The sequence below is a fragment of the Oryctolagus cuniculus genome, chromosome 16 (assembly GCF_051225735.1).
Source record: "Oryctolagus cuniculus isolate XC-2025 breed Fujian yellow rabbit chromosome 16, ASM5122573v1, whole genome shotgun sequence".
Taxonomy (NCBI): Eukaryota; Metazoa; Chordata; class Mammalia; order Lagomorpha; family Leporidae; genus Oryctolagus; species Oryctolagus cuniculus.
The window spans coordinates 65339960-65366658 of record NC_142882.1 but is presented as its reverse complement, the minus strand read 5'-3'; the positions used below and the strand labels follow the sequence as shown (position 1 = coordinate 65366658).

At 42.8% G+C, this 26699-nt stretch overlaps 1 protein-coding gene across 18 annotated transcripts in view; it reads left to right on the top strand.

The window, feature by feature from the left end:
• Window positions 1-26699, top strand: part of VPS41 (VPS41 subunit of HOPS complex) — a 188163-nt gene that overhangs the window by 99759 nt on the left and 61705 nt on the right. For all 18 annotated transcript variants that reach the window (XM_089315632.1, XM_089315643.1, XM_008261661.5 and 15 more), the window contains 3 exons: window positions 17017-17136; window positions 18782-18928; window positions 26217-26283. In XM_089315632.1, coding sequence (XP_089171758.1) covers window positions 17017-17136; window positions 18782-18928; window positions 26217-26283 — 334 coding nt within the window. The remainder of the gene's footprint in view (window positions 1-17016; window positions 17137-18781; window positions 18929-26216; window positions 26284-26699) is intronic.

Below are 26699 nucleotides of genomic sequence, written 5' to 3'. Positions count from 1 at the left end.
TGTTCAAAATAATTATTCCTTCCCCATTGTCTTGGCTTGTTTCTTGAAAAATCAGTTAACTAGGCCGGCACCGCAGCTCAGTAGGCTAATCCTCTGCTTGCGGTGCCGGCACCCCAGGTTCTAGTCCCAGTCGGGGCGCCGGTTCTGTCCTGGTTGCTCCTCTTCCAGTCCAGCTCTCTGCTGTGGCCTGGGAGTGCAGTGGAGGATGGCCCAAGTCCTTGGGCCCTGTACCCGCATGGGAGACCAGGAGAAGCACCTGGCTCCTGTCTTCTGATCAGTGTGGTGCGCAGGTCGCAGCGCGCTTGTCACAGCGCTCCGGCTGCAGTGGCCATTGGAGGGTGAACCAACGGAAAAGGAAGACCTTTCTTTCTCTCTCTCTCTCTCACTGTCCACTCTGCCTGTCAAAAAAAAAAAAAAAAATCAGTTAACTATAATGTTGCACTTTATTCTATTAGATCTATATATCTATTTGTGCCAGTACCTCTTTTGGTTTTTTGAGTCATTAATTTTTCTATTATTATGTAAGAGATGATAAAGTAACTAGTATATTTTTTATTTGGGATTCTTTCCCTTTAAAAAGCCATTCTGATTTCTCCTACTTACATTAGAAGCGTTCAGTATGTCCTCTGTTTAGGGACTTCTGACATACAATCTATTAGCTGATTTCTTTGGATCCATTAAGGTTTATTATACAAATATGCATGAATATTTAGTAAATAGTAAAAAGTAGCATTTATTTGATAGACTATAATGACCTGGTTACGTAGAGATTTTAAAAATGTGCACCAGCTTGTCTTGGCTGGCAGAAATGTCCCATGAGTCTCTTCCTTCTGTATGTGTAAGATGTGCACTTATGCTACACGACTTTCCCATCAGTGTATTTTGCTTTGAAGCAGATTTATTTTGTTGAGGATATTTCAGAAGTGTTTTTCTAATTTAATTTTCTAATCTTTTATTTCAAAAACTAAGAAAAAAGCTTTTATAAGGTGGCGTTCAGAAAGGAGGATGATTGTGCACTGGTGACTTTCATTTTGAACCTGTAAGCTAATTTCTGGGAGGAGCTGCTCTTTTTGTAACTGAGTCCTGGAAATTTATACTTGGAAAGGGAGGAAAACAAAGACTGTGTTGGCCCAATCACAACTCTGATCATTTCAACTGCAATTTGAAACTAGCACCAGAAATAAGTAGAACAACTTGGAAGAGCCCAACATTTAGCAAATGGTGATAACCTTGCAACAATCATCTGTTGTGGATATCAAAACCTGTCTGTTTAAAGCAGACTGTAGATAGTATGAAGGGAAAGAGAGTAAAGACAGATAGCGCCTGAGAGGTTGTGACCTTCTGCCTTTAAAATTATCTTCAGCAAGAAAAGTAGGGCTAAGACTGCCAAATGACGCTGTAATGTGGAATAAAGATTCTTAACCCTTATGAACAATGATCTGCAGACTGTGACAGCTGTGAAATCCTCAGAATGATGGGCCAACTCCCGTGAGCAAGAAGTTAAAGTGGCACAAAGAACAGGGCAACTGCTGTCCTGCGCTAAGATGTTGGTGATGCTCTTCTGAAAAGTTGAGAGATGTCTACGTCAGTATTTGAATTGTTTTAATGTAGTAGGCATTTTTGATTCCTTTAAGAAATCTTTAATTGCAACCTACATTTCAAAGTAGCGCTGCAAAGCATAGCAGTGCAGCAGGCGAAATCCTGCAACTGTAGTTTGACACATTTGTTGGTCTTTGCTTTTTAAAGTTCTGGCTTCTTCAGTCTTTAGAGATAGCTCCTTGCCCACCGGGGACCAGGAATAGGGAATAGGAGCCTATAGTTCTGTCTGGCATAAACTTTTATTTTAGGTTTTCAAGGCAGTTTCTTAGTAGTTGAATGCCATAGCTGGATTTATGGACTGCTCTATTTGACACATGAGCATAAAAAGCTTATTCTAAATTCTCTTTTGTTTCCGTGTTGAGAAAAAGAAAGAGGGAACAGAAAAGCAAATCTCTTAAAAGTACCATTGGAGAGAGCTTCCAAACACATGAACCGGTAAAATGTTTTTAAGTGTAACCTTCCAGTGTAGCAAGACTTCTAATGTATGAGCGTATAAATGAAGTTTCTTACTTAGAAGTGAATCTGCCAAGTGGATCTGGTCTGAGTGTTTTTTTCTTTTTTATTGTCCAACCCCCTCTGTCAGCAAGATAAGCCTTAGCTTCATATGACCTTGACCTTTGAACTTTGAAATATACTTCATAATGACTGGTGCTCCTCCTTTGACAAATTATTAAATTGTCGCAATGCTGTTTGCAGTGGAGTTCATTTTTAGAAACGAGATCGTCAGCTGTTTGGCATTGTTCTGGGATAGAAGGAGGGACCTCACCGCAGGGACAGGTTGCTTTGTAAGCTGAAACGTGTCAGTCAGCATACATAGAGGACTTCGTGAATGAAATGAAGAAAAGCGCTTCGCTGCGCAGGGCTGAAGGCATGTGGCAGATTTTTCTGGAAGGACAGAGGAGGTAGCATCAGCCAGCTGCAGTCAGCTTCCGCTGGGGATCTGCAAACAGCAGACTGCACCTTGAGTCCTTTTTGAAAGAGGATTCGATAGAGCAGTTTTGTATAAAAATGAAAATCTTCATAGTTTTCCAAGATTATCGTTTCCTGCTTTACCGAGACATAACTGACAAATAAAAATTGTGTATGCTTAAGCTGTTCAAGGTGTCGGTTTGATACATGTGTACATTGTGAAATGGCCGCCACAATCAAACTAATTATGGTATCCATTGCCTGATGCAGTTATAGTGTGTGTGTTGTGTGATAACACTAAAGACGCATTTTCATAGCGAATTTCACGTCTCTAATATATATCAGTGACTGCAGTCACCATCCTGTACGGAGATTGCCAGACGTCACTCATCTTCACACCGAAAGCCTTTGCAGGATCTCTGTTCCCTCCACTCCTGACTGCCGCCCATGGGGCATCTCTCTCTGATCACTGGATGTGAAATGCTGAGTGATCTTCCTGATTGATTTGCATATCTTTGGGTCAGATGGCAGCCGGAGTTCTAGGGCTGGAAGGGGCTTGCTGTGGGTTACCCCTCTCTGTCTGCTGTGCAGTGGCTGGGAGCTGCTTGATCATGAGCAGCCTTCTAGGTGGGAACTTCCCTCACGCGCTACTTTCCATTGTAGCTTTCATGCCGCCTCTGAGCATATTCAGAATTAAAAATAGGAGGGTACTTCAGAAGTCTAGTGAAAAATGGAGTTGAAAGAGTTTGTTTTGGTTCAAAAATTTCCTTTTTTTTTAAGATTTTTTTTTTTTTGAAAAAGTTACAGAGAGAGTTAGAACCAGAGAGAGAGACAGAGGTCTTCCATTCCACTGGTTCACTCCCCAAACGACCACAGTGGCCAGAGCTGATCTGATCTGAAGCTAGGAGCCAGGAGTTTCCTCCGAGTCTCCCATGTGGGTGCAGGGGCCCAAGGACTTGGGCCATCTTCTACTACTTTCCCAGGCCATAGCAGAGAGCTGGATCAGAAGAGGAGCAGCCGGCACTCAAACCGGTGCCCACATGGTATGCTGGTGCTGCAGGCTGGGGCTTGAACCCACTGCGCCACAGCGCCAGCCCCCCAAAATTTTCTTAAATCATACGTGCTTGTATATGCTTAAGACTTCTTAGTCAATCCAGTATTCAACCATCAGCAAGTGCTAATTTTTGTTCTAATAATTACATATAAACTACAATGAATAAATACCTTTATTTCTTCTGGGTACTATGTAATAAATTGTGGTTCCACTCCTGGAACTTCATTTCATGCTGTCAAATACCAGAATTAACAACAACAAAAAATCAACGTACAGGAAGTAAAACATCAGTGTAACCTTTGCAGACATTTCTTTTTAGGCATGTAAAACCAAGTTGTAAAATAGCATTATTGTTGGAGTTTACTTGGGTGGGTTTTTCTGTTTATGCTGGACTGGTAGAGGCTAAAAATAGAAACCTAATGCTTAAGATAGAAATCCTTTTTAGGGGCAAGTGCCATGGCTCACTTGGTTAATCCTCTGCCTGCGGCGCCGGCATCCCATATGGGTGCCAGATTCTGTCCCAGTTGCCCCTCTTCCAGTCCAGCTCTCTGCTGTGGCCCAGGAGTGCAGTGGAGGATGGCCCAAGTGCTTGGGCCCTGCACCCACATGGGAGACCAAGAAGAAGCACCTGGCTCCTGTCTTCGGATCAGCGCAGCGCCAGCCATAGCGGCCATTTGGGGAGTAAACCAACGGAAGGAAGACCTTTCTCTCTGTCTCTTTCTCTCACTGTCTGTAACTCTACCTGTCAAATAAATTAAAAGAAAGAAAGCAAGAAAGAAATCCTTTTTAGTCCCAAAAAGAAAGCTTGATTGCTTCAAAAATTTTTTGCTCTTTGGCTGTGTAACGCCACTAACGCCATAGGTTTTGATCGCAGCCATTGTTAACTAGCAACATCAGCACAAACTAAACCCAGTCCTCCCACGGATGTATTTGCCTTGAATCTGCTTCTTGAACAGGGCTTTACGTCAGGGTTCATGGTAGGTGCTGTGCAAATGTAGTGTCCTGGTTTCAGGACGGCAGCAGGTTTTCAGAAGCACATGAGTGGCACAGTGTTGGTGAAATGCAGTTTAAAAAGCTGTAAATCTGAGTGGTGACTTGGTAAGAAAATGAATATTCCAAGCCTTATGAGAAGGGAAAATGCAAACATGTGTATTTGTGTACATAAATGTGCTTAGGTACATGTCACCCTGGGGTAACTTTACAACCCTGTGTTTGTTTGTTTGTTTGTTTTTGACAGGCAGAGTTAGAGAGAGAGAGAGAGAGAGACAGAGAGAAAGGTCTTCCTTTTTCCGTTGGTTCACCCCCCAAGTGGCCGCTACGGCTGGTGTGTTGAGGCCGGCACGCTGCACAGATCCAAAGCCAGGAGCCAGGTGCTTCCTCCTGGTCTCCCATGGGGTGCAGGGCCCAAGGACCTGGGCCATCCTCCACTGCACTCCCGGGCCACAGCAGAGAGCTGGCCTGGAAGAGGAGCAACTGGGACAGAATCTGGTGCCCCAACCAGGTCTAGAACCCAGGGTGCCGGCGCTGCAGTCGGAGGATTAGCCTAGTGAGCCGCAGCGCTGGCCACAACCCTGCGTTTTTTTCTAAGCATTTCGGATTTCCCTTGCCCCCATTTGCCTTTTTCTTTTTAATTTTCTAATTCAGTTTCAGCCAGTGTTCTTAGATGTTCCCAACAGTGGAGATTGGAATGAGTTCAATGTGTAACGCTGTTGAACTAGTTGTCCTGCCCTGCTGCCAAGGTCACCAGGAGGATCCTCACGGGGTGTTGGGAAGAGGGTGTTGGGAGGAGATACCATAGGACTGGGGTTGGTGTGAGGTGATTGAAGGGAAGTTCAGCCAAGCAGGGCGTGGCTCCACATTGGATGCTGTCAGAAACAGAGAGCAATTCCACATGTGGGTTAAGAAATCTTACCTAAAAGAAGGAAAGACTAAACCAGGGCCGAAGTCATGACTGGTTAAGAAGCAGCAGCCTCTTATTTTATCCAGGACAGAATGTTTGCTCATTTCTCTGTCTTATAAACTTACTGCATTCAGATGTGATTATGGAGTGATCTTGTTTTTGTCCTGATCCTTCATGGTCATGAAGTGGCCTTGTCTGTTGTTGGTATCCTGTGCAGTTGTTGATATTCACCCAGAGAACACCAAGGCCTGGCTGTGAGTGCCAGGCCAACTTCGAGATGTCAGCTTTTCTTTTCTCAGTTGGAAGAAAAAGTAAAAATGTCTGGCTTTTGGTAGATCGCTTCTGCTTAAGGTATTTTACCAAAACGTATGCTATCTGTTTGTAATTTTTATAGAAATATATAGAGATATTCATAGAGGGCTATACAACAAACAATTAATAGTATTTGTATTAGTTTATTTATTTTTTTAACTTTTATTTAATGAATATAAATTTCCAAAGTACAGCTTATGGAGTACAATGGCTCCCCCCCCCCATACCGTCCCTCCCACCTACAACCCTCCCCTTTCCCACTCCCTCTCCCCTTCCATTCACATCAAGATTCATTTTCAATTATCTTAATATACAGAAGATCAGCTTAGTATACATTAAGTAAAGATTTCAACAGTTTGCTCCCACACAGAAACATAAAGTGAAAAATAATAGATGATTTTTTTTAAATGATGATGAAATCAGATCAGACCTATTGTCATGTTTGATCCCAGTGAGAGTCAAGTTCGGAGTTGATAATTTCTTTTTTTTTTTTTTTTACTTATTTATTTTTTTAATTTTTTTTTTTTACAGAGGATCAGTTTAGTATGCATTAAGTAAAGATTTCAACAGTTTGCACCCCCATAGAAACACAAAGTGAAATATATTGTTTGAGTACTCGTTATAGCATTAAATCTCAATGCACAGCACATTAAGGACAGAGATCCTACAGATTTATTTATTTATTTGAAAGAGTTACACAGAGAGAGGAGAGTCAGAGAGAGAAAGAGAAAGAGAGGTCTTCCTTCCGCTGGTTCACTCCCCAATTGGCCGCAATAGCCCGAGCTGTGCTGATCTGGAGCCAGGAGCCAGGAGCTTCTCCTGGGTCTCCCATGGGGGTGCAGGGACCCAAGGACCTGGTCCATCTTCTACTGCTTTCCCAGGCCATAGCAGAGAGCTGGATGGGAAGTGGAGCAGCCAGGAGAAGCGCTCACATGGGATGCCAGCACTGCAGGCGGAGGCCCCACCCACTACACCACAGCACCGGCCCCAGTGTTAGTTTATGACAAAATTGTAAATATTCTCCGTGACCTTCATTGGTATTTCTTCTTCTTTTTTGTAGTAAGCATGCATTACTTTTAGTATAATAAAAATTAATGAGAAGGTATAAAGTAGTCTTCACTATTTTAAAGTTTTATTTATTTTTTTTAGATTATTTATTTATTTGGATTATTTATTTATTTATTTGGGGGCAGGAAGGGAGACAATGCTCCAGTTCGCTGGTTCACTGCTTCAAATGCCTGCAGCAGTTGTGGCTGGACTGAGGCTGAGCCTGAGAGCCAGGAATGCAGTCCAGGTCTCCCACACGGGCGACAGGAACCCAGTTACTTGAGACTTCACCACTCCCTCCCAGAGTCTGCATTGGCGGGAAGCCGGAATCACGAGCCAGAGTTGGGAATCAAACGTAGACACTCTGATGTGAAATGTGGGCATTGTAACCACTAGGCTGAACACCCTCTCCTCAGCTATTTCAGATCTTGTTTTAACTTAATGCCCCATCGTATGAAACTCCCTACATTATTGAAGTCTATTCTTCCAGCCATCTTGCAGATCTATATAATTTTCCTGACTATTCTCCATTGAACCTTTAGGTTGTACCCAGTGTTTGTCATAAAGCATGCTGCAATGACTCTCGAAACCTTTGGGTGTGAACATTGATCTGTTCTTACTGTTTTCCTAGTATTGGAAGATTGAGTCAAAGTCATGATTATTTTTTAGGCATTTGATAATACTTATCAAGTGCAAGTGCATTCCAGAAAACTTACATCAATTTATACCAGATATGTGTGAGTATGTATTTCACCACATCTTTGCCAATCTGATATATAAAGGTATTCAATTGTTCTGTTTTGTAATATGTTTGAATTATTAAGAGATTTTGAGCATCTTTGTTAGTCACTTTTAGATCTTCCTTTGTGATTTGTTTGATTATATTTTTTGCTCAAGGCAGTTTTTAATATTTACCGTAGAAGCTAGGACAATGAAGACTGTCTACTTGATATTTATTGTCAGTTTGAGCACAAATTATTGCTGCTTACTGAATAGCCTGCAGCCTTTTCTCCAATTTTGGCTAAATCTGGAATAATTATTCGTGTGCCCAGAGAGGCATTATGTAGGAGGCTAAGTGCGACTTTGGAGTAGACACTGAAGTACATATAGAGAGGATGAATATCTGTTGCCAGGTGGATGTGAGTCTACCCAACAGCCATCAGTTCTGCCACCTCGGTGGACACTATCAGTGACTGGCCCACGTGCCCCATTAACCCTAGGTTTTTATGAAGGTGGTAAGAGGGTAGATTATAAAGCATGAAGGCAGGTTCATGTCACTTGGTTTCTTTTGCGGGTGGTGTCCTGATCGCTCTCTTTTTTTTTTCCCTTTTGCTTCACTTTGAATTGATTTCAGGGCTTATTTAAATCATAAACCTGTACATTCAGGTAACTTTTTGTCTTACTCAAGACTTGCCACTTGTGTCTTTCTCTTTCATGTACTTACATGAGAGAATCTCTGTCTCTGCATTCATCTATCATTGAGATGTTTAGTTAAAATCAGAAATATTTGTTCATTGCACACAACATTAATTTAAGTTTAATCACCCACTGAATGACTTTTGTGTTGATTCTGCCCTACCGATGCAGGGGTCCAACTTTGAGCCCAGCCTCAGAAATGGATCCTTACACAGTAGCAAACTAGAAAAGAAACACAGTGTATTTGGCATTAACCAGCTCTATTAAGTCCACAGAATTCACGTACAAGATTTTCTTTTAGTGGTAAAATTTTTAGTAAGTGTCCCTAATCATTTCTGAAAGGATATTCACAGTTATAAATTTACATGTGCAGACACTGCAATTGCTAGTTTAAATAGGACCCTTCATGCACTGGCTTGATTGCTAAGCAGTATGATGGATAGGTGGATTCTTAGATCTTTATCTGCCATCCCTAGTTTTTTAATAAAAAGGAAACTGCTCCTAAATGGTACCTCTAGTGTTTAGCTTCCCTTGTTACCATGGAACCTGAAGTGTAGATTTCTTGGTTGGTAAATTGACTGTGACCTCATCCTGATATGGTATTTTTTAAGTTTCAAAGCATAGTTCTATTTTCGTAGTTTTCACAAGATCAGTTAAATTCAAAGACTTGTCCCAAGTCTGTGTTGCAGGGGGGTCACGGTGTTTACTCCAATGCTGCCTGTCGGAATGGGCTCTGGGCATCCCTGAGTGTGGAGACTTTCTGTGGTAGCACTGTTTGGTCTGTGTTAACTTCTTTAGACATGTTAGACTACCTGTAGGGAAAGGAGATTGGAGGATCATTGCTCGTCCAGAAAATAGCCACCACATTTAAAACAATATTCTATTGGGGAACTTCCATCTTTGTTTTTCCATGTGTTGAGTTCTCTCTTGATGCAGACTGTGAACCTGTTGGTGGTGTTTAGAAAAGCTGTGTGTTTTAAATGTTGGTCCTGAGCTAAAGCAGGAGGCAAAATAGAGGCACTTGTGCTCCCCAGTTTTCTGTCTGTCTTTCTGCCTCCATTAAGATTCAAGTCTCCTGCCTGCTGTCAGTAGCCGGTCATGGCCCCAGGCCTTCTCCACGCTTACTAATGTTTTCCCTCCCTGTGTTTTTTCTCACTCGCCTTCTGGACTTTTTAAGTTTCCTTCACGATCTTTCTTAATCTCAGCTTTTCAAATCCTCCTGTGACAAGTGCCCGCCCCCACCCCTCATTGTGCCCCGCGTCTGCTCTTGCTGAACCTGTCGTGCGTGGTGTGCTGTAATCTCTACCTCGAGCATCCCAGCACCTTCTCTGACCTAAGAGAAGTGATCTTTTTGAAATCCTTGTTTCCTTTAAGCCCCTTGAACCTTCCAGTAGGAACCCAGTTGGTACCCAAGACTTCCCCATGGTCTGGAAGACTTTTCTCAGACACGCAGCGTCTGAGACTTTCCCTGCCCACGCCTCACTTTCCTGCTTGCCTCCGAAGCCGGCAGAGTTACTGGCGCTGGAGAAGCCTGAAGGAGCCAAGTGATTCATAAACGTGAAAGATCACAGGGTGATTAAAACAAGGCCAATCATGCCCCTTTCCTCCATCAGGGAGGAGTGAGTGATGGGTAATGATGGGCATTAGGCTGTGGCTTTATTACATCGTGATAGGAATCTCGCCACACGTGTGGGAGATTGTGAGCTGCGCATCCTTACGCCACTCTATAGTGTAGCGAAGCATTAGATAGATTTATCAGCACAAAACATAGGAGAATAAAGTATATTGCTGAGGATGTGAGCACTCCTATTGAAATATAAGTACTGAGAGTGCTGACTGCCAGAATGTGGATTTATGGGAAATAAAGCCCTAAAATACTTTCTCCAACAACAACAAAAAAATATACCTCTTGGAAACAGCTTTTGCTCTCTCTGTACTTAGCTCCCATTGAGCTTAAATTGCTCTCAGTATTGTGATAATGACAATTCAATATTACAGGATGCGGAAGATGAACCAAATAAATTAACCAGCTGCTTTTAAGGGTAGCTCGCTCAATGGCTCACTCCCTAAAATGCTTTGTAGAACATTCGTGCTCAGTAGGTCTCTAGGCAGTTTTATGACTAGAAGAAAGGAATGGATTTTATTAAATGTCAGTGAAATAAAGGCAGATAGTGTTGTGGTAGTTAAATTAGTGTAGAATGTTTTTAAGAAAAGTAGTTTATCTTTTCTTAAATCACTAAAGCAGAACTTTCCTTGGCATTGCTGCCAGAAAATGTGTTTCTGCTTGAAATTCCCATAGATTGGGTTTTTTTTTTTAAAAAAAAGCAAATGGAGAGTGGATCATTTCTTCTCCCTCTTGTAGGATACTCTGTATCCTATGGAGTAAATATTATAAATAAATTTCCACACAAGAGTTGCAGAGAACAAAAATGAGAATGACTTCAAGATTACTAGCTGAAACTTAGGGTTTCACATGGATTGGAAAGTTAAGCTCATGAGCAAAGAATAAAAAAGGGATGGAGAGGCAAGACGGAAACAAATGCTCCAAGGGGCTAGGCCTGTATCATGAGGGCAGGTGCAAGAGCTGGGAGAAGTGGATACCAGGTCAGTGAAGACAGCCTTCAGAAGGGCACACAAAGAAATCACTGTTCAGGCCAAATTCACGGTCAGTAATTTGTCCCTGAAGTAAAGGAACCGCAGTTACTGAAAGTGAGTAGAGGAAGACTGACCTTAAAAATAATGTTGAAAGTTTTGACAAGTTATATCCCCTGGCCTTGAGCAAAGGAAAATAAACCAACATGATGGGAATTGGACATAGGATCAGTGTGAGTGAGTGAGTCCTTTGTAAAAGTGAAAATGTGTTAATTGTATAAATAGGTCACAGGATTCTTTCCTTTAAATATCGAGATTAGGGCAGATTCCAGTTGTTCAAAAGAGTTTAGAGGCATTACTAACTAATGGTGGGCTGAGTAGCTAACTGGAGTGTTGGACAGTTCCACAGCTCCTCCTGTGTGTGGGCAGAGAAGTAAACAATTAGGATTAGTAGGCGTAGGAAAGGCTGCTTACTGTCTAATATTTATTATGCCTGATGTATCTGGGAAAATATGAGTGCAAGATATGGTCCCTTTCTGCCATGCGTGGACAGTCTGTTGGAAAGGAAGTACAAGTTAACGCAAGTGACACACAAATCTTTGTGATTTAACACCAAGATAAAGCACCATACTCATTGTGCTCTGCTGAAACCAGCATGATCATAAAAGGCATATAGAACCAAAGAATTCAGAGGAAGTTGTTTGACTTACAAAAGAATTCCCCTAAGTGGTGATTTTCCTTAATATATTTAAGATTCTTTCTTGACAGATAATTTCTTATTTTTCAAACATAAGGCCTAAAGGTAAAGTGATTTGGAATTATAAGATTAGCATCCCTAATCCAAAAATCTGCGATCCAAAATCCAGAACGTTGAAAAGAACCATGTGGAGCATTTCAGATTTTGGATTTTCAGATTAAGGATGCTCAGCTGGTACAGTATATGCAATTATTATTCCAGAATTCACAAAAACTCTGAAATCTGAAACTCTTGTGTTTTCAAGCATTTCATATACTCAAGCTATCCTGCTGTTTGAGAAAATATAACAAAAATAACAGGAGTCCTGTCTCCAATTATAATGTTAATTCATTAAGCTTAGTTTCATTTACAGAAGTTAGTATATTCCATTTTTGTTTGAGCAGTTGTTGCATAGAATGGCATGGACCTGTCTGTACCATAAACATAACATCGAGAAGCTTTTTTGCTATTCCGAGTCCATGTCAGAGCGAGATCCACAAGGTTTACTGGAGTCAGCCTTGAGATGAACTGAATGCAGAATTCTTCCTTTTCTTCCTGCCCTCTGCTGGAAAATTTCCTAGGAGCCAGAACAGGAGACAAAGGGAAGCTGGAGTCCAGCCAGCCGCAGCTCCCTGCACGACTGCAAGCAGACTTAAAGCTGCGAGTTTGAATTGTGGTCGGAATTGCAACAAGATTTTATTAAAAATTTCTAAAGAAGTTAATATTTTATTTAAAAAGTAGGTATGGTTTACATAAATTAGTTCCAACACATTTTTAATATTCTTCAAACATTCCTTCCTCAAGTAACAGGGAATTTTTTGTTACTGTTTATTGTTTCAAGTATAACCCTAAATTATCCTGATTATGAAAAGAAGAGGATGGATTTTCATCCCCATTAATGTGTTAGCATTATACTGTAATTCACAATATTCAGTGTAGAATACCTATAAAATACAAATAATCAATGTTGAATCTCCTGGAATCCGTTTCTGTAATTATGATATCTTTGTGATACAATTTTCATATTTTCCCATAATATTTATATGTGAATATACATTCATATTTTGTTTAAAGGATATTATATCTTGTACTGTTTAGTAATCTGTTTTTTAATTGCATATGCCCCGAGCATCTACTTAGGTTCATGCATCTACACAGAGAAAGTTGTTTAAAAATAGACACATGCTCTACAGTTACCTTGCCTTAGCACCCTGTGCTTGATCACGCCTTGGTTGTTAGTCTGTTCCTCACTGTCATAAATAGCTTTGCATACATCTTTACTTGTCTTAGCGCAGATCTGTTCTTAGCATAAACACACAGGCGTGGACCTACAGGATCGTTTTTAAGGCTGCGAATCCACCGTGCTCGCAGATCCTCCTGCTCAGTAGTTTGCAGGCAGCTCTTTCCCGCACACCTTCCCTCCCCACCTCCAGGCCTGACAATATCACTCTGATCCATCTTTGTCATGTCTTTTCTTTTTCTTTTATCTACCAATTCTAGGACCATTGCTCTGCTGTTTTGCTCATTAAATTTATAAAATGATTTGCCATCTCGCTGGGCAAACCCGCCCTATCCCCCCCAAATTACTTAGTTTTTTAAAACACATTTCTTCCCATCCTCCTTTCCCCAAATGAATGTTTAGCATTTTAAGAGTTCTAGACATAATACTTGGAGATTTTCTGAGGGCTTGCATTAAAATCACAGATGAATTTAGTGACTTCAGCTCTTCAGTTAGGATTTGGGGCCTTGTCCATGAACACAAAGTAGCTTTCCATGGATTCAGATCCGGTTTTATATCCCTCAAGTGTTCATTCAGTGAGTGTGTGCACAGCTGTTTTTGTTCCTACTCACTTTCAGATCTCTAGATGTTTCCCTGTTTACAACTTTGATTGCATCCCTAAAGTTTGGGTTTGTCATGTTTATATTCTCATTTTCCAAGTATTCTGCTTGTAATACAATTTCTTCTTTTGCCCAAGGACTGAGAGTATTTTTTTAAGACCTGCTTTATTTTTCTTGTCTTCCAGTACTAATTTCTTGCTGAATTTTATTGTTACCTTAGAATGGTAAGAAGAATTACATTTTTTTAAGTTCTGGGTTTTTCAGTGTCTTACTTGCATGTGAGCCAGGAGCTGGAGATTTCTCTTCCGGGTAATTCCGGTTCTTGTCATAAATTGCGTTTTTCCCCAACCGTGCTTGCCAGGTGACACTGGAACATTAGTAGCTACGTGAGTTGACCCAAGCCTTTGTGTACAGGGTCTTCTCACTTCCAGCCCACATCATGCTGCACCGGGGAGGTGTTTGCCCATTCTGGTACCCACTCCACCAACTCCTTCCCAGGAAGGCTTTTTCTGGAAATGAGTGAAATCAGCGGCCTTCCCTGGATCTTCTTTTTTGCATCTTCTACAGTATTTTTAACTTCAAATGTGGAGTATATTTAATTTTTCTAACACACGCACTTTTCTCTAAATTCTGCATTGGTCGTTTCCAGGTGGGGATCGGTGAGGGAGGGAGATTGGCTGCAGCGTTCCACCACACTTCTCTCCTGGCCGTCCAAGCATTCTTTCCAGCAGGTGGTTAGTGAGTGCTCACTGCGCCCGGCCCCTGCTCAGCGGCCTCTCCAGCAGACCCGGGCTGCAGTTTAGGATCAGCAGTTGGGTCTCGTGTATTTCTCATGTTGAAAAGAATTTTTATTAGTTGTGGGTGTTTACTTATTTTATTTTTTAAGTTTTTATTTATTTGTGAGGTAGAGTTCCAGAGAGAGGGGAGAGACAGAGTAAGGTCTTGCATCCGCTCGTTTACTCCCCAAATGACCACAACGGCCAGAGCTAGACCAATCCGAAGTCAGGAGCCAAGAGCTTCTTCCTGGTTTCCCGTGAGGATGGAGAAGATGGGCCATCCTCCACTGCTTTCCCAGGCCATAGCAGAGAGCTGGCTCGGAAGAAGAGCAGCCGGGAGATGAACTGGTGCCCATTTGGGATGCTAGCACCACAGGCGAAGGTTTAGCCTATTACACCGCAGCACCAGACCCTTATTTTTATTTTTTTGAAATCTGTTTATTTATTTATTTTGAAAGAGTTATATATGGAGAGAGGGAGAGACAGAGAGCACTCTTCCATCTGCTGGTTTACTTCCCAAATGGGTACAATATCCACGGTTGGGCCAGACTGAAGCCAGGAGCTTCATCCAGGTCTCCCATGTGGTGGCAGGGGGTCAGATGCCTGGGCCACCTTCTGTTGCTTCTCCTAGGCCATTAGCAGGAAGCTGGGTCAGAAGTGAGGCAGCCTGGGCAAGAAGCAGCGGCCATATGGTATGCGGGCATCACAGACCAGCTTTTCTCGCTACATCGCAACGCTAGTTCCAGCTGTATAGTTTTCATGGAGTGTGTTCTTCTCTCTAACAGGAATGGATCTCCAAGTTCTCTCTGCTCCTTTCCTAAATTTCAAATCTGTCCTCTGACAAAATACTGGCCTAACACCTGGGCTCTGTTCTCTGTGAGATGGCATAGGGAGAATGAATCACAGACAGAACACATGCTGAGCTCTCTCACTAGGGGAGCAGGAAAACAATGTGGTGGTGATTTTTTTAAAAAAAATTTTTATTTATGTATTTATTTGAAAAAGCCAAAGAGAGAGAGAAAATCTTCCAGTTGCCTGTTCACTCCCATTTGGCCACAACACCCAAGCCGGGAGCCAGGAAATCCATCCTGTTCTCCCATATGGGTGGCAAGAACACAAGTACTTGGGCCATCATCTGATTCCTTCCCAGACGCATTAGCAGGAAGCTGGTTTGGAAGTGGAGAAGCCAGAACTTGAACCTGTACGACAATATGGGCTGTCTTCCTCACAAGCGGCAGCTTAACCCGCTGCACCACAACACTGCCTATCAACTGGTGATTTTTTTTTTAAAGATTTTGTTCTTTTATTTGAGAGGTAATGTTATAGACAGAGAGAGAGGTCTTCATCTGCTGGCTCACTCCCCAAATGGCCGCAACTGCCGGAGTTCTTCTGGGTCTCCCACATCAGTGCAGGGGCCCAAGCACTTGGACCATCTTCGGCTTTCCCAGGCCATAAGCAGGAAGCTGGATCAGAAGAGGAGCAGCTGGGACATGAACCAGCATCCATATGGGATGCCGGCACTACAAGTGGAAGCTTAGCCCGCTACGCCACAGCACCGGCTCCACAAATAGTGATTTTTACATTTGAACCTGAGATAGGAGAGGGCACGATGTGTTAAAGGTCATGAGCGGGTAGGACATAGCTCAGGGGAAAGACTGAGCCAAATGTGTTCCATAAAAATCCCTGCTTCCAGTCTCCACTGTGGAAATTGTAGGGCTGTGTTGCTTTTCCATGGGTAATGAGAATTTCAAATTGTGATATCATTTGAAAGTGACTATACTTAGCTTCCTTGTGCAGACGATACGTACTTTATTTTAGGCTTTTTTGTCTTACATTCCTTCTGCCGATAGGACCTGTTGAGAAAGATACATAGGAAACACAAGTCGGATGTGAATGTATTCTCTTTCTGCTGTTAATGTGATTTTTTTTCCATCTCTGCGGGTGGGGAGAGGACACAAAATATACTGAGGTGAACTGAAATTGCCTCTAGTGATAGGAATTTTGAAAATACTGTTAAGGAATCTGTTAGCAGCGTTTGCTCTTAAAGAGTAAATGTATTTCAGGATTGTATGCTTTCAGTTATGCATTGTATTAATGTCTTTCCTTAAAGGATTTAAATTTGATATATCAAGAAAAATATTTTTGTTTTACTCTAGTGATGCATGAATTACCAGAACTATGTCTTCATCAAAGTCTATGTCTTTGGACAGTTATGTTTTTCATTAAAATTTATTCAGCAAATGTTTTAAACTATAGATTCTTCCCTTAAAAATAAAAGCCCATAGTTAGTATAAACTTTTAAAATAAACTTAATTCTGAAGCAGCTTTTCCTATTTTGTGATAAGAGTTACTGCTCAGAAATTACTACTTGTCCTGGGTTGAATGAAAAATGTGAGCTTTTGTTTGTAACTATTGCAGTTTCATAAGTGACTGATACCTTATTTGCAGTGAAAATCATAGATGGTTTGTGTTTTCCAATTTACAAAGTAAAGTAGTCTATTGGTAACATTTGAAGAAACTTCTGTGATACAAGTCGTTGGAATTAACTGCAGTGTGCTGTTTTCCATGAATCTTGGTATTTTGGTGCCATCTTGTGGCTTGTCTCTGCAGTGACTTCATTACGCAAATCTGTTTTAAAAACTGTCTCCCGGAGGATAAGATATGCTGGGAATTTTTCCCAAAATGTAAACCATCTACTACTATAAATCTACATTAGAGAATGTCAAGAATGACTTGTTTGTTATTTAGTCCCATAGGAGGCAAAAAACTAAGGGTTCGAGTGCACTTGTATGGCTGTCAGTTTCTAAAATTCCGTGTTTACGCTCATTGTCCCTAGTTGCTGCTGTTTGAGCGGTCGTGGATGAACAGATGGAAGTCTTCCGTTCTGCACGAAGGGGAAGGAAACATAAGGAACGTGAAGTGGAGAGGCCATCTCATTGCTTGGGCCAATAACATGGTAAAACCACATTTCCTTCTAAGTCCCCCCCCCCCCCATCATTTATTTTATATATTTGAAAGTCAGAGTTACAGAGAGGAAGGAAGAGACAGCGAGAGATATCTTGTGTCCACCGGTTTACTCTGCAAATGGCTGTAACAGTCGGAGTTGGGCCAGGCCGAAACCAGGAGCCTGGAACTCCATTCAGGTGTCTCCAGTGCGTTGGCTTAACCCAGTGCACCACAGTGCCAGCTCCTCCCTCTTGTTCAGTGGTACCAGTGGGCTGGAATGATAGGACTGTAACACAGGGTGGAGACAACACTCACTGTGGAGTCATTTATAAAAGATGGCATGGCAGTTGATATACCTCCAAGGTTGAAGTAATTAGACTGCTCTTGGCTTTTATAATAGCATAATTCCCAGCATATTTGGGTAGAGTCTGAACCTGAGGTGTGGAGAGTAGCCTAGAAAATGAAAAGCCACCATAATAGATGAGGGGCTGCATTAGAAATGTGGTCTTGAAAATACTATTTGCCTATTGGCCAAGGGCAAGTAACAGTTGATATGAAACAAGTACTATTGCTGTTTCCCTTTTATGTCCTGTATAATTACAAGCAAAAACATAAACCTGCCTTTTAAAATATATATATATATATATTTATTTATTTAAAAGGCAGAAGTGGGGTGGGGGATGGAGAGAAAGAGAGACAGATAGATCTTCCATTAGTTCACTCCCTAAATGGTCACGATGGCTGGGGGTGGGCCATGCCAAAGCCAGGTGCCAGGAGCTTCCTCCAGGTCTCCCAACGTGGGTATAGGGGCCTAAGGACTTGCCCATCCTCCACTGCTCTCCTAGGCACATTAGCAAAGAGCTGGATTACAAGTGGAGCAGCCAGAACCTGAACCAATGCCCAAATGGGATGCCAGCACTGCAGGCAGAGGCTTAGCTTCTATGCCACAGCACTGGCCCCTAGACCTGCCTTTAGGAAAGTGAATAGTAATTTTAAGTGCAATACTTAAAGTTTACTTGGTATGAATTGGAGCTAGTAGACAATTCTGAAAGTGACCTTTCTGGCATGTGGCCTATCTTTTGTTATTTCAAAGTACAGTTTAATAAATCAGTTCAGTCCAGCTTCAAATGGTAGAAATCTCCCCAGAATCTACATTGCTATTCATAACTTTTCTTACTTCTCCTAGGTCACAGTGAAAGAAAACAAACCTGAGGCCTCTAGGTTCCTTTTTAGTTTGCAGCTTGCTTGCTGTTTCCATGTGAGAACTTTAAAATGTCAGATGCAGTTTTCTTTGTATAGGTGCTTTTTCAGATTCAAAGCCTTCTTGGAAAACAGCCCTCATTTTTTTGTGGTGGAACAATGCAATTAGAAATGTTATTCGTCTGTCACTCTGGAAATGCGGCTGTTGATATGTACACGTTTCACACTTGGGTTGGATTGGAGTCACCCGTGCAGCCAGTATTAACATCTCTTTGTCCAGAAAGAAGGTGGCAGGTTTTCCTGTGTTTTTCATTCCAGTAAGGTTTGCATGGAGCAGAGCCATCTTGCCTTCATGTGGCTTTGTGCTCAATAAACAGAAGTTTATGGTGGGGGTTATCAGTGTTGTGCGGCTGGGGTTCCGAGTAAAGTTCTCTTTATGCTATTTTATCTTCCAGGGTGTGAAGATTTTTGACATCAGCTCAAAGCAAAGAATCACCAACGTGCCCCGGGATGACATAAGTCTCCGGCCAGACATGTACCCCTGCAGCCTGTGCTGGAAGGACAGCGTGACCCTGATTATCGGCTGGGGCACTTCCGTCAAGGTGCTGTCGCTTGGTCTTTATCCTGAGTCCGTGCGGTTAAAGGTCCCCTGGGAGTGGTCCAGATGACTGTGAGCTCTTGCACGGCCTCTAGAACCTAAGTGTTTTGCACTTGAGTGTTGTGTGGGGTAACCACTTCATGCTCTAATGCCGTCGCGCACATTGAGTGGGAGGAGGCGCTTCTCCATGCTCTGCAAGTCGCTCTGGAGCTTCTCCACGTTCAGCTTGGTGCTGCCTTTTTTTTTTTTTGGGGGGGGGGGAGCTTTTTTAATTTCCCACAACCCTGGCAGCCTTGACTATTTATAGAATTTGTGGTTAGTTTCACTGGTTGCTTAGATCTTCTTGTCTTTCTTCTTCTTCGTTTCCCTAGGCTTTGGCCTTTAGCTTCTTTATTAGAGTTATTGATGGTGAGGAAAGAAGGTTAAAACTAAATCATCCCATTTGCAGGGTAAATTTCACAGGGAAGACCCAGACCTATTATCAGTAAAAACATTGGGGAGTATTTCCTGACATGTGATACCTGACCCTCATGGACCTGGGTAGGTGAAACAGCTGATCTACGGGAGGGCCCGAGCTCCTTCACGTTCATTTCCTGCCTCCCAGTGCTTCCGTTAGATTAGATTAGTCAGAGCCAGAAGTTGGGTTGCTTCCCTTTAAAAAGCAATAGCTGAATTGAAACAAAATCAGCTAAAAATTAGCTTTCGTAAAAATGGTATGAGGAGGTATCCCAGCCAAACTCAAAGCTTTGAAATCAGACAGACCTGGGATGAGCTCCAACGTCTTCATTTACTTCTTGTGCCCTCGCCAAGCCGCACTGTCTTCACCTGCAAAACCGTGGTTCTTATAAAGAGCTAAGCATAAGCGCCAACACTCTGCAATTACTCAGTACACATTTGCTGTCAGCAGTGCGCCCTAAAATTCTAGAGCAGTCGGGAAAACACCTGGCCATTTAGAGTGAACTCTTCCTTGGAGAAGAGGAAAGCATACCAATTACTAATGCTATGATTGTTATTAAAAACTTGCATGTCGGCCGGCGCCACGGCTCACTAGGCTAATCCTCCACCTTGTGGCGCCGGCACACCGGGTTCTAGTCCCGGTCGGGGTGCCGGATTCTGTCCCGGTTGCCTCTCTTCCAGGCCAGCTCTCTGCTGTGGCCCGGGAGTGCAGTGGAGGATGGCCCAAGTGCTTGGGCCCTGCACCCCATGGGAGACCAGGAGAAGTACCTGGCTCCTGCCATCGGATCAGCGCGGTGCGCCAGCCGCAGCAGCCATTGGAGGGTGAACCAACGGCAAAGGAAGACCTTTCTCTCTGTCTCTCTCTCTCTCACTGTCCACTCTGCCTGTCAAAACAAACAAACAAACAAACAAACTTGCATTGTCCTCCAGGCCCTTACCATAATGCTATTCAGGGTCTCTTTCCTTTCCTTTGAATTGAACATGGGTAGTTTTTTTCATGTATTAGATGAAGACAGCCAGATTCATATGTAGAGTAACTGGAAGAAAAGTGCTTCTGGCCGGCACCGCAGCTCACTTGGCTAATCCTCTGCCTGCGGCGCCAGCACCCCAGGTTCTAGTCCCGGTTGGCCGCTGGATTCTGTCCCGGTTGTTCCTCTTCCAATCCAGCTCTCTGCTGTGGCCAGGGAGTGCAGTGGAGGATGGCCCAGGTGCTTGGGCCCTGTACCCGCATGGGAAACCAGGAGGAAGCACCTGGCTCCTGGCTTCGGAACTGCACAGCGCACCGGCCATGGCAGCCATTTAGGGGGTGAACCAACGGAAAAGGAAGACCTTTCTGTCTCTCTGTCTCTCTCTCTCTCTCTCTCTCTCTGTCTAACTCTACCTTTAAAAACAAAAAAAGAGAATAAAAGTGCTTCTAAGAGTAGTTTAAGATAAAACAACTGGTCCCCTCATCTCCCTAGCACATGTGTCTAGTTACTCGGCCAATAATCTTACACTCTTGATACTTAAAAAATTTCTGAAATGGACCAGGTAACTTTTCTCTGCTTTTCTTTTTCTTTTTTCTTTTTTTTTTTTTTTTTCAACTCTTACTTTCTTAGGATGGAAGACAAGGACAATGAGCCTGTAGGGACATGTAGAGGTTCGCTGATTGCTACAAGTGTACTGTCTCTAGTGGCTGGATAATGGCCGCAAAGACAGCAGGTCTTGTTTCCTGGAGCCTATGTATGGGAAGAAAAGTGAATATTACTGTATAGGACAGAAGATGTGATTAATTTAGGGTTGTGAGATTGGGGGGTTATGCTACCTTACTTGGGTGGGCTCTAAATACAGGCGCATGTGTACTTCTGGGAGGGAGGTCGAGGTCAGTGCTCCTGCGCAAGAGAAGCCCCTCCCGCACAGGGACAGAGATGGAAGCATGGCAGCCACCGGCAGCTGGAAAAGCAAAGAACAGAGTCTGCTAGGCCTGTGGAGGAAGTGCAGCTCTGCAGAGCCTGGTTTCAGCCCAGTGAAACTGACCTTAGACTCCTGGCCTGCAGAACTGTGGGAGGATAAGTTTCTGGTGTTTGCACCCTCCAGGTTCATGGTAGTCTCTTACAGCAGCCAGAGAAATGAATGCGCTTTCACCATGCCCAAATTAGCATCCAGTTCCGAGAACATGTTCGTGTCGCACGGTTCATTTTATTGGCGCTTCGTTCTCTTCCGCTTTATGAGTATGCTGAGCACTTCTTAGTTCAGAATCTTAGTTCCGTGGAGCAAAGAGAACGTAAGGACGTCGGCTTCTCTCAGAAGGCAGTCATACTGCGAAGGAACAAGATCCAGGGTGATGAAGTGTGCCAGTGGAGCTAGCCATTTAATTAACTCAGCCATTTGCCCAGCAAACATTCACCAAGAACCTACCATGTGTTCTAGCATTCCAGATACATATACGGGCAAATTGATGACTACTTGCCAGTAGTGCAGAGAGAGATGGCGATGTGGCTAGGGAGGGATGGGCAGGCCTCAGTGTGAGTCCTAACCGTGGCCTCGTGGTCTCGGGGAAGTCTCGGAGCATCCATGGTCTCATCTCCAGGTTAGACTTGATAACGTCCCCCTCCAGGGTGTCTGAGGCTTGGAGGAAACCCAGTCAGTTCTCAGTTCCTTTCAACATCTCTCAAGTTTCTGCTGTCAGTCTTCCTGCCAGGCCTCCCCACTCCACCCTGCCCCTTAATTTTGCCATAAACAGAGCAGCTAGAATAAATAGCCTTTCTTTCTTTTTTTCTTTTCCCCAAAGAAACCTTTTATTTACGAGTACAAATTTCATAAGTACAACTTTAGGAATATAGTGATTCTTCCCACCATACCCACCCTCCCACCCTCACTCCACCTCCTCTTCCCTCTCCCATTCCCAATCCCATTCTCCATTAAGATTCGTTTTCAATTAATTTTATACACAGAAGACCAATTCTGTACTAAGTAAAGATTTCAACAGTTTGCACACACAAAACACACACAAAATATAAAAAAACTGAAAACAAGTTTTACAGTTAATTTGCCTAGTACAACTCAGTGAGGACAGAGGTCCTGCATTGGGAGTTAGTGCACAGTGACTCGAGTTGTTAATTTAACCATTAACACTCTTATATGTGTGACCTCAGTGATCAACAGAGGCTCTTGACGTGTGCCTCCCAGGCTGTGAAAGCCTAGAATAGTCTTTTTTTTTTTTTTTTTTTTTTTTTTTTTTTTTTTTTTTTTTTTTTTGACAGGCAGAGTGGACAGTGAGAGAGAGAGAGAGAGAGAGAAAGGTCTTCCTTTTCCATTGGTTCACCCCACAATGGCCGCTGCAGCCTGTGCAATGTGTTGATCTGAAGCCAGGAGCCAGGTGCTTCTCCTGGTCTCCCATGGGGTGCAGGGCCCAAGCACTTGGGCCATCCTCTACTGCACTCCCTGGCCACAGCAGAGAGCTGGCCTGGAAGAGGGGCAACCGGGACAGAATCCGGCGCCCCGACTGGGACTAGAACCAGGTGTGCTGGCACCGCAGGTGGAGGATTAGCCTAGTGAGCTGCGGCACCGGCCAGAATAGTCTTTCTAGCTTGCAAATCAGATGATGAAAGTGCCCTACTCCAAGCCCTCAGAGGATTTTCACTGCCCATTGAAGACCTGACCTCCTCCACTCTGCTTCGCTCGTGCTGTTCACTGTGCTCTGATCATCGTGCTGTCTTGTGCACTTGTCCCGTCTCTGCTGCTTCAGCTTACATGCAGCTTCTTCCAAGGAGCCTCGCTGCCCTGCTCGTGGTACCCCTGCCTCCCCATCACACTTTAGTCAACTGCCTTATTTGTGTGTCTTTCTGACTGCACTGTAATTTTTTTTAACTTTTATTTAATGAATATAAATTTCCAAAGTACAGCTTATGGATTACAATGGCTTCCCCCCCCCTCAACTTCCCTCCCCCCGCAACTTCCCCTTTCCCGCTCTCTCTCCCCTTCCATTCAATCAAGATTCATTTTCAATTCTCTTTATATATAGAAGATCAGTTTAGCATATATTAAGTAGATTTCAACAGTTTGCACCCACATAGAAACACAAAGTGAAAATACTGTTTGAGTACTAGTTATAGCATTAAATCACAATGTACAGCACATTAAGGACAGAGATCCTACATGAGGAGTAAGTGCACAGTGACTCCTATTGTTGACTTAACAAATTGACACTCTTGTTTATGGCATCAGTAATCACCCTAGGCTCTTGTCATGAGCTGCCAAGGCTATGGAAGCCCCCTGAGTTCACCGACTCTGATCATATTTAGACAAGGTCATAGTCAAAGTGGAAGCTCTCTCCTCCCTTCAGAGAAAGGTACCTCCTTCTTTGATGACCTGTTCTTTCCACTGGAATCTCACTCGCGGAGATCTTTCATTTAGGGTTTGTTTGTTGTTGTTGTTGTTGTTTTTTCCCAGAGTGTCTTGGCTTTCCATGCCTGAAATACTCTCATGGGCTTTTCAGCTGGATCCGCATGCCTTAAGGGCTGATTCTGAGGCCAGAGGACTGCACTGTAATTTTAATAACTATGATTCACAAAAATCCTTGGGACTGTTGCCAAGTAGTTGCTCAAAAAGGGCTACTTAATTTTGCTCTTATATTTGCTTTTTTATTATAGTGCAAAACATTTGAAATATTCCTCTTCATTTTTATCAGCAAGTTAAAACAGTTGTCCATTTGGCACTGTGGACTGTTTGATGATTTTGTGGTTTTCCTGGTAAGTGTGGAGAGGAGAGTAGATACCTTGTAAGTTCCAAAGGAGAAGGAAATTGAGGAAGATTGGGGGAATGGACAGAAAATTGTACGAGATGGACAGGAGAGAAATGACAAAAAAGAATCAAGGAAAAAGATAACTGGGCATGTCTGAGTAGAAGCTTCTGCTCCCACAGCCGTGGATTCAAGTCCTGTGTAAAGAACCGGGGTCATTTTGTGCAGTCTCGGGCCTGCTGAGGTGTTGCAGGACAGCAATTCGGTCACGTGTGTTAAACAAACAGAAAACCTTCTAAGAGTGAACCTGCTCATTGTTTGTCAATTGCACTTCTAGGAATTTATCCTAAGGAAACAAAAATCTTAGCCTTTTTCTATACAAGTATGTCAGGTGCACCATTGCTTACACTAGAGATAGAATCAAACAACTAATGATGGGGGATTGATTAAATGAGTTATAATGCATTCTTAAAATAGTATAAAGACAACTAAGAGTTGTGTTATGGAAGAATATTTAAATAATAAATGATTTGTAGTAAGTTGTTAGGTTGGTAAAAGGAACTTCGTAGAAGTGATGATTGTTAATGATGCTCTCTTCGTGCTGGAGCACGAAGTAGAGTTGATTTCCCCTGGCGTGTTCCTGCGATGCCTGCGAGTAGCTGTGTCGAGGAGAGCAGCTCTACGGGAACACCGTCTGAAGGGAAAGGACAGCAACCTGACCGCTAAGAACCACGCAGGGTTAGAGCCTGACTTCAGGTTTAGTCTTACCTGGATAGCTGAATCTATGTGCATTGTTCATTTCTTATTACAGAGGAGAATATATTTACTTCAGAAAACGAAGCAAAGAAAATAGAAACTATTCCCAGAATATCACCTCCCTCCCCCACGGAAACCAGATCAGCATACACGCTTGCTGCCTGTGTGTGTATGAGAGGGCTAGGCAGGTACAGATAGATGGGGATATACTCGGCAGACGAGTGTGGTCACACTATGGCACTTCAGAAAATTTTCGGAAAAATCATTCTAAAAGACAAGTTTATTTTGATGCACATATTTTTTTTGAAATCTCTGGTTAGTTTTTGTAATAAGCATTTTCCGTAAACTGTGAAGACCCTTGCATGCATGGACTTCAAAATGTTTTGCACCAAAATAAACTTAATTCCATTTGCCATGAGCTTTTTTGAAGTCCCCTCATAGATATGTTTCAACCCAAACTGTGTACATTATTTAAAATAAGGATTGACGAACTTTTCCTAAAAACAGCTCTGGTAAATGTTTTTGGCGTTGTAGGCCACATACTATCTCTACTGTTTCTTGTTGTTTCCTTTCTTTCCTTTTTTCTTCCTGCCCCCTGTCATTCCTTCCTTCTTTCTTTTGTTGTTGCAACCCTTTAAAAATGTGAAAATTATTCTTTTAGGCTATAACAAAATCAGGCTAAGGGCCAGGCTATGATGTAAATCATGTTACATACTGATCATATTAGACTGAGATGAGAAAAGTATGTGCCACTTTTGCAAAGTATGTTTATCAACATATTTACTAATATGTAATCAGAAACCCAAGGTCTAATGGGAACACTGGTCACACTAACCATGGGGCGCTGTTGGCTGTGGCTCCCAGCACAGCTTTATAAGGGTAGTGATGGAAATACAGCCATGTGTCACTTAACAACAGGACTGTGTTCGGAGAAATGCAGAGTTAGGTGATTTTTGTCATTATGCAAACATCATAAAATGTATATGCACAAACTAACCTGGCCACAGTGTCACTAGGCAGTAGAATCTCATGGGACCATCATCGTGTATGATATTGATTGTAACATTTATAGTAGAGTTCTAGAGAATGGGTCATTAGAAATATGTTCAAAGGATATCATAGTTCCCTGCTCTTTTTTTTTTTTGACTAAGACTTTACTGAAGAACAATGGTGGAGGATATAAGCAGTGGCTGCTGTATGTCAGTCAAATTAGTTTCTATCATTGAAGTCATAGGCTCAATTCGTGTGCACTCCATCTTCAGTGCTACATGGTTAATTTAACAAAAATAGCACATTGAATAAAACAGTATGAAGAATATTCCATCAGGTGAATAAAGTAACCTGTGAATTTATTTTCCAGATATGCTCAGTGAAGGAACGACATGCCAGTGAAATGAGGGATTTGCCAAGCCGCTATGTTGAAATAGGTATGGCTCCACCGCTTGCCTTCCGCGAGTGTCAAACTTCAAAAGAGCTCCCATTTGATTAAGTGGAAACCTAAGGCCACATTTGTCAAGGCTCCTTCCTGGGGACCTTAATGAAATATATTGTTCAAGAATCCTTTGAGTTTTGAACCTTGGCTCCGGAGACCCTTTATATAGTCTAATTTCCACACAGTGATTTTGTAGGTGTCTCTGATGTCAAATAACGACGGGTCTGGTTCTGGTTTTGTTACTTATGACCTGGACTTCGGGCAGTTTTCGGCAGGCTTCCGTGTTCTCACCTGTCAAGTGCGGGAAGGAGCACGTGTTTCACAGGTTGGCTGTGAGAATTTTAAGCTAATGCACACGTGCGCCTAGGACACCACTGACAGCTGGTCCTGCCCACTCGCACTTCCTAAATA